This window comes from Henckelia pumila, chromosome 4 (genome assembly GCF_033568475.1).
Source record: "Henckelia pumila isolate YLH828 chromosome 4, ASM3356847v2, whole genome shotgun sequence".
Classification (NCBI taxonomy): Eukaryota; Viridiplantae; Streptophyta; class Magnoliopsida; order Lamiales; family Gesneriaceae; genus Henckelia; species Henckelia pumila.
Window position 1 is genome coordinate 145856606 of NC_133123.1, and position 7117 is coordinate 145863722.

Consider the following 7117-nt stretch of genomic DNA (forward strand, 5'->3'; position numbering starts at 1 on the left):
GTCTTTTTCACAGCCACAATACTCTTATTATTTTGCAAACACTTAACATCTACAAACTTTAAAAATCGTTTCCTTTTTTCTAGTTCAGAAACAAAGAAGTTGAATTCTATTTGCCCAAGTATTTTGGATGGCTAGCTTAATATGTTTCAAATTTACGTTTTCCTTTAAAATCTCTTACTATTTTTTAACAAAAATATAATGGACTCAATATTTACTCACAATGAGGTTGATAATAGATAAGAATGTCGAACCAAGAAAAAAACTAAAGCGCTTTATGCATGGTGGACAAATGATTTTCTTTAGGACTACTATAAGATGGGTGCTCACATTACATGATATTTTGTTTGGGTTTTGAACTGAATCAATCAACCTTCGAAGTTGCAGGACCGCAAGTGAAGTCTGGTTGGTTAACCGACCTCACAAACAGATCAGGATTCGGTGATTCCAACTCCAGGATCACCTGATTTTAGAAGCAATATATCAATAAAAACCATTGAAACATAAAAGCTAAAACACACTCATAGTCCTTCCGGATGATGTCATACCAACATATTTTCTCCTTCTCGAAGAATCGGAGCAGGAATATAAAGGGTGCATTGTGGTCCAACGGACTGCAAAACAGGGTCAATGAAAAGTATGATTCACTTTCTCAAGAAAGTCAGAACTGTCAAAAAAAATGGCAAGAATAATAACAAATCCATTTTCTACCGGCCAAAAACGTCCAACGTTGAAGTCATTCACAAATGCAACTCCTTTGTTCCAATCTTTGAATGATAGGAATGTGTCTGTGACTTTCTCAATAATGAAATGACCAGTGTAAAATGCTGGTTCAATATTTGGTTCTGCAAAAAGGAGCCACACTTTTTAGTGGCAACTTTCTCTTAAGAAAGTTTAAGATAGTAATCAAGATATGTTTCACAAGGCCAAGAAAACAGAGACAAAGCCAAGATCCTGATGGTAGAGAGCAAAACATCAAACAAAATTTTCATGGGAGCCAGAAACAGCTATAAAATCCCACATATAATTCATTGTACCGCAAAAAATCCCCAGCTTACTTTCTTGGTCTTCTATTGTATTGCTGTCAGATTTTTCCAGAAATTCTATTTCTGCATTCAGAGTGATGGGATTAATCCTTTGGCCTTCATTTAAATTTTGGAGAGGGATTGAAATCATTTTCCACTTATATAGGGGCCTCGAGTTCACGTAAACAGACGATAAAATACCCTGTAAAACAGATACTTGATCAATAATCATTTTGTGAAAGGCGAACAAAAAGATAGTGGTAAAAAAAACACGATGGAACAAGATATAACCCATTTTGCCTACAAGTTGCATGGGATACGACGAAAATAAGAGTTACCTTTTTGTCAAAAATATAAGGTCCATAATTCAAGCGTCCCATGTTTTCGATCTAAACAGGTAATTAGACAGATTATTGCAGTTAAATGGAATACATATAAATGTAATCATTCATAAAAACCATCTAAAAGAAAACGAAGCATGAAATGCTAGTAAATAAGAAACTGGTTTTCCCTAATTGTGTGGTTACACTTTTGAACTCCTGCTACAAAAAAAATATTCATACCAAGATCAATAATTTAATTTTGGACGGGCATTTTACACAAGGCAGGTCAATGGTTGTATTGGACCATCTTGTGATAGTGCCAACATATGATGGCCTTTTGGCACTCACATCAGCACACGTAACGAACACTTGAGCTCTGTCATGCACCTGCAGAAAACGATACTTGAAAACATCAGATTTTGAATTATACTGCTGATTAAAATAAACTTTCTTAAATTTTTTTGGATATATCAATACATCCAGTGGACTCGCCCAAGCTGTATAAGAAGGCATGAGTCATTTTCAATTAGTGAAAGAAATTTTCTATTCAACAGAGCTAATTTAAGAAACCAAATGTCAAAGTGATTTTCATGCAAGAATTTAAAAACATATCTGAACACTACATTGGAAAAGGATGACCTTCGGTATGAACAACACATTTCTGTAGTCATTTGGAGTGTATTCAGAGGCATATAACACAAAACCAAACATCTGAAAATGGAAAGAAAATTCAAAGGAATCAGAATTCAAAGTCCATCTATTCAATATAGGAGATCCGAACCATTTTATGTTCTATCACCTGTCCAATGGCCTCCATTGACTTGGGAATCTCAGATTCAATCGCACCAACCAGATTTTTATAATCAATCATATCATACAAAAATGAAATTTTATCCAGCTTAATACGTCCATAAGCCGTCTTTTCATTATCTGAAGGAATTGAAATGAGAGGCTTCGAACTATATTTAGCAATGACCCTTCTCAAAGCTGAAACCAAATCATATCATAGTTAGAAAAAGATTTGTATCATAGTCAGGAAAAGATTTAAGATTATAATAATATGCAATGGTATAGTGTTAAATCTTTTTCTTAACAAGCAGAGCAGATGACAGCATCAAAGGTCAAATATTGACGGGGATGAAGGTAAAACTTTACAAGCACATCTAATCGAAAAAAATTAACAGGGTTTAACCGATTATAGATTTCATGTGTTTTCTTATTGTACGATCTAAAAAGGGAAAAAAAATCCAGAAAAAGAAGAGCCCTGCAGATTTCCAGAAGGTTTTACCTTTGTACTTTTTGTTGTCCACATCTCCAGATTCCCTAATAGGCGCATCCTAGAGAATGAGGTGGCAGTTTGAGAAGGAAGAAGTGTAAGATTAACGATGACATGATTAACGGATTCATGATCTTCCTCACATAATCATAGGACGTAAGGTCAGGCTTGTAGTCAGACTCGTTTGCTCCGGTGTTGGCACCACTATAAAATCCAAAGTTTGTGCCACCATGTGCCATCTAGAATAAAGAGCATATGTAATCCTAGGAGTCGTAACAATTCTTGACAACCAAACATTGAGCATGAAGGCATACGTAGAGGACAGCAGACCCATTCCTTGACAAAATCTTGTCCAAATAAGTTGCTGTTTGAGTTGCATCAGTGCTTGCAATATTCTCTCTCCAATGTGTGAGCCAACCAGTATAGAATTCTCTGAAATTAAACATGACTAACATAAGGAAATATTTTGCAGAACCCATATGAAAAAAAAAGGATACCAACGCTGAGAGTGGCGGCGATTTTCCTGGTGCATTAAACTCTTTTTGCAGCTTAAATATGGGCCACGGATCATCTCCAGTAGTGAAGTCAACAGCTATACAGAAAGTGAAACTTCAGACTGATTGCTGTAATTGAACAAAGTATTAGATAGGAGAACCCATAGTTATTAAAAAGTGCCCACAAGGCATGCACATAATCTCACTCAACAAGGCTCTGCTTTTGCTGCTCAAGACAACCTAAGGGCGGTCCTTCGCTGAAGCACTAACTTTAACCATAAAACCTCAGCTTTCGTGTGCGTAAAAGACTTGAAGCACCTTTTAAACACACCTTAAATATAGAAATAGTAAATTCATGATTAAATGCAGCATATCAGTCACTCATTTCAGCTTAGTGGCTACGAGAATTTCTTTTGTTGTTGTTTTGTGAAGTACATAATAGGTTAATTGCTTTCACCTCCCTATGAGTTTGAATTTTTTTCGCTCTTTATTTGTGCCTCTCATTAGCACAAATTCCGACCCCTCCAGTGCCAATGGAATTAGGAAATGTGAATTATTGAATGGACTTCTCTAAGCTCTAAGATTGGCTACAGTCGCTCTCACTAAATAGTGGGGTAATCAATTTCGAATTACTAGTATGAAATCAATAGAAATCGTCTCTATGTTATTAGTCTCACAAGGAAACTGTGGGAACTTGAGTTAATGATTTAAAAATTAAGTAATCTTGTCATCTAACCAGAGAAAACAGCGTCTCCTCGAATTGTTCCTTTCTCAAGAGTTTCTCTGGAACCTCCATCTGTAGTATACCTACAAACACCGGTGTAATTCCATATAGATGCGTAAGAAACAATCAAAACTCATACAATTAGTGATTGTAAGGTTTAAAGAAGACAGATTGGCTACATCCATAATTTTCTTCAACCTCAATGTATTACCAGGAACTGAATATGCATGACAAGACAGATACACCAAAATCGTAGCATTATACGTCCACCACCTCAAACAGTCACACTTGCAGTAGGATTTGATAATGCTTGAACCAAATGCATTCAAGAATATAAAGTAACAACATCTTCAACTATTTATGCACCCATCTTACAATATGATATCATCTCCAAGGAGCCGTCGTGCTAGTTTAACCAAATAATGCAAGTAAGCTTTGTCATCCCCATATGAGCCAAATTCGTTCTCAATCTGTCACATTATTTTCCACTTAGATAATTCACTGTTAACATAAGATTTACGAACAAAAGATGAGGATATGTGAGAATCGGTAGCAACACTTACTCAGATTTGTTGCATAAAAAACATTTAGTACATAATTCAATATTTCCCACATACTTGCAAGATAACAAGTTTCAAGAGCTAGATTTTCAATCACAAGATAATTTACCTTATTGACAACATGATGGCTTGATTGACCTTTTTTCGAATGCAAAACCCGGAACTAATAACATGGGTTATAGAGAAGTGATTAAAAAATTAGCGTTCCTAGGTTACATGTGACGGATTCTCACCACGTAAATTTAACAATACGTATGTGGTCCAACTAAAATATTTGTTCTAGTTAGGTTCCTAATTTTCGGCCACCCGATATTTATTCCTAAACGACCATAAAAATCATCTATTCCTAAATTCCTGATTATAATATCTGAATCTAACCATATGATTTCATTAAAACCATAACAGAAACATGCTAATACTTTTGAAGGCTAATCCTTAAATTTAATATTTATGGAAGAAGCAAATAGGTGGTGCAGAAATAACATCAGCAACAATGAAGTAATCACCTAAGTTTTCGTATGGTGCGTATATTAGTTGTTGTACATCATGTAGCAGGAAGGGATAGAATGACAAAAATTCACAAGATCAGGAGCCATGCCATTGTTCAATCAGTTACAAGCAAAGCTGAACACAAAAAGAATCCTTCACATGGTTGATTCATATATATTTTTGCACTATTTTTGTTGTTGCTCTTAAAATTCTGGTCAAGATAGTCGTAACCACATATTTATATTCTATTATTGGTTTGAACTTTGACCCACCTGGTACATTATAACAGGACCTCCATTGCTGTAAAGATGAGGAGACACTCTTGGAAGTAGGATAGACCACCATTTTTCCACCTCAGAAGTTTAATTCAGCATTGAAAAGATAAGCGAATATATCTTCACAAATCAAGCAGTGCAGTTGGCATAGTTAAATTCGGTTTTCTAGTCTAGGTGAATAAATTTACCAGTTGAAGGAAGGCGGCATCTGATGATCTAAGCTTGATCTCAGGCTCTTTGGCAAGCAACCAAGCAGGGAAGCCTCCCAAATCCCACTCTATAACCCCAAGAAAAAGAAAATGGAGATAAACACATGCTAATAGAAGGCAACCTTGGTATAAAAAATTTACAACAGATACATATGATTTATGGCCTTGGAAACAGTTGATATTTGGATTGAAAACCAATTTAAACTATTATCAATATTTGTTTGCCCTTTCATCATATTAAGATATACTCAACTCATTTATTATGGGACTGCAAGTCAAAATTCCTTGGTCACAATTAAAAAATTACTATAGTAGAATGTAGATGAAAATTAACGAAATGAAGATCAATTAAAACAATACAAAATTTGGATTTTTGAAAAATAATAACAAAAAAATCAGTTTCAATAAAATATCTAGCCTCCATTCTGCTGCAACATAGTACCAATAAAGAGCAACAGATGTGATATCATTAGTAACACAGACAAAACAACGAGAAACGTCACAAGATACAATATTTCCATAAAAATATATTGAAATAATAAGCTTTTTATTAAATTATTTTCAAAAGGAGAAAATTTAGATAAAAGTTAATGGAGTAAGATCAGCTCATACTAAAAAAAATGCTAACCTCCACAGATATAAGGCCCAGCACGCAGCATAACCAACAAATCCAATTTCTTGCAGAGCTTCAAAAAGGAAACAATATCTGCGATGCCTTCAAACACCAGATGCCCTTGTCTCGGCTCATGCAAATTCCATGGAACATAAGTCTGAATTGTATTCAAGCCCAACGCCTTCGCCCTCAGCAGTCTATCTTCCCAGTACTATAATCAATTACTTACAAGAATAAATAAATAAAATAACACTATAAACTAGAACTGCAATCGAGAATCGAAATCACGGGGTGGTAAAGTGAGATCAGATAAAGTATCATTCCAAGTATAGACCTTGAAAGTGTCGAGGGCTCTTTTAACTAGGGGCATAACTTCATTTTCAAAGGGCTTGCTTCATTTTTCATTTACATTCCCAAATTGCAATTTCACTTGAAAGTTCTCACTTTAAGCTTAAGTTGAGTATCAAAACAAATATTATGAAGCGATCAATCTCAATCAGAATGACATCTAAGGTACCTGTGGATGCACCCGGAAATAATGCAAGTCACCACCTATTATCCTAAATGGCTGCCCATCTTTCCAAAACATGTCCTCCATTATCTCAAATTTGCTGTCTTTTTCCTGTTTTGAGATCAATAGAAGAAAAACGAGTAAGAAGCTGTGTTTATTAACTTAATGAAGCTGAAATCACTTGTTATACTTACTTTAACCAGATGAGATTGATGGGACAGTGATGGGAGAGGGGTAAATGCCCCAAATACGAAAAGGGATATCAAGAAAATGAATATTTTCACGGTAATTCTTCTCATGCTTCTCTTTCTCGCCATTTTTTCAAGAATTCTGAGTCGTTCCTCCTCTCCTCTCCTCTCCTCTCACATTGACGCTTCCCGACAAACGAGTACTTGAGTTGTTTCATCCAAATGTGGGCTTGTATTATTATATTGGGCTTATCCATGTCGAAACTAGCCCGTGGGAGCCCATGGAAACGAAATAGTTGGAGTTTTGGTTGGATTTCTATTTTTTTAGATCTCACATATATTCAGCTTAGCTTAATGAAATAATTTTATAAATAAATGATATTAAAACACCATTGTTTTAAATTTTCTATATCATGTGTGTATATCAGTATAT

At 35.1% G+C, this 7117-nt stretch overlaps 1 protein-coding gene across 2 annotated transcripts; it reads right to left on the reverse strand.

The window, feature by feature from the left end:
* Positions 1-271: 271 nt before the first annotated feature.
* On the reverse strand, positions 272-6870 carry LOC140860035 (beta-galactosidase 17). Of its 2 annotated transcripts, none has more exons than XM_073262780.1 (19): positions 6691-6870; positions 6503-6607; positions 6001-6196; positions 5352-5440; positions 5161-5241; positions 4215-4309; positions 3852-3922; positions 3123-3213; positions 2936-3053; positions 2765-2860; positions 2634-2682; positions 2145-2332; positions 1985-2056; positions 1586-1732; positions 1361-1411; positions 1056-1224; positions 709-842; positions 546-611; positions 272-460 (listed from the first exon to the last, which is right to left on the reverse strand). In XM_073262780.1, the coding sequence occupies exons 1-19, from the start codon at positions 6811-6813 to the stop codon at positions 362-364; spliced, it is 2040 nt and encodes a 679-aa protein (XP_073118881.1). In that variant the 5' UTR covers positions 6814-6870; the 3' UTR covers positions 272-361. The 2 variants fall into 2 exon arrangements, with proteins under 2 accessions (XP_073118881.1, XP_073118882.1); XM_073262781.1 differs by having other exon boundaries at positions 6001-6182; positions 6691-6725.
* Positions 6871-7117: the final 247 nt, after the last annotated feature.

Excerpts from the sequence above, each read along its gene's own strand:
- LOC140860035 (XM_073262780.1), bottom strand. The coding sequence starts at position 6,813 with ATGGCGAGAAAGAGAAGCATGAGAAGAATTACCGTGAAAATATTCATT. Across the intron at positions 4,310-5,160 it reads GTCCTGTTATAATGTACCAG|ATTGAGAACGAATTTGGCTC; the intron begins GTGGGTCAAAGT and ends ATAATGTGACAG. Across the intron at positions 1,733-1,984 it reads ATGTGTTGTTCATACCGAAG|GTGCATGACAGAGCTCAAGT; the intron begins GTCATCCTTTTC and ends CGTTTTCTGCAG.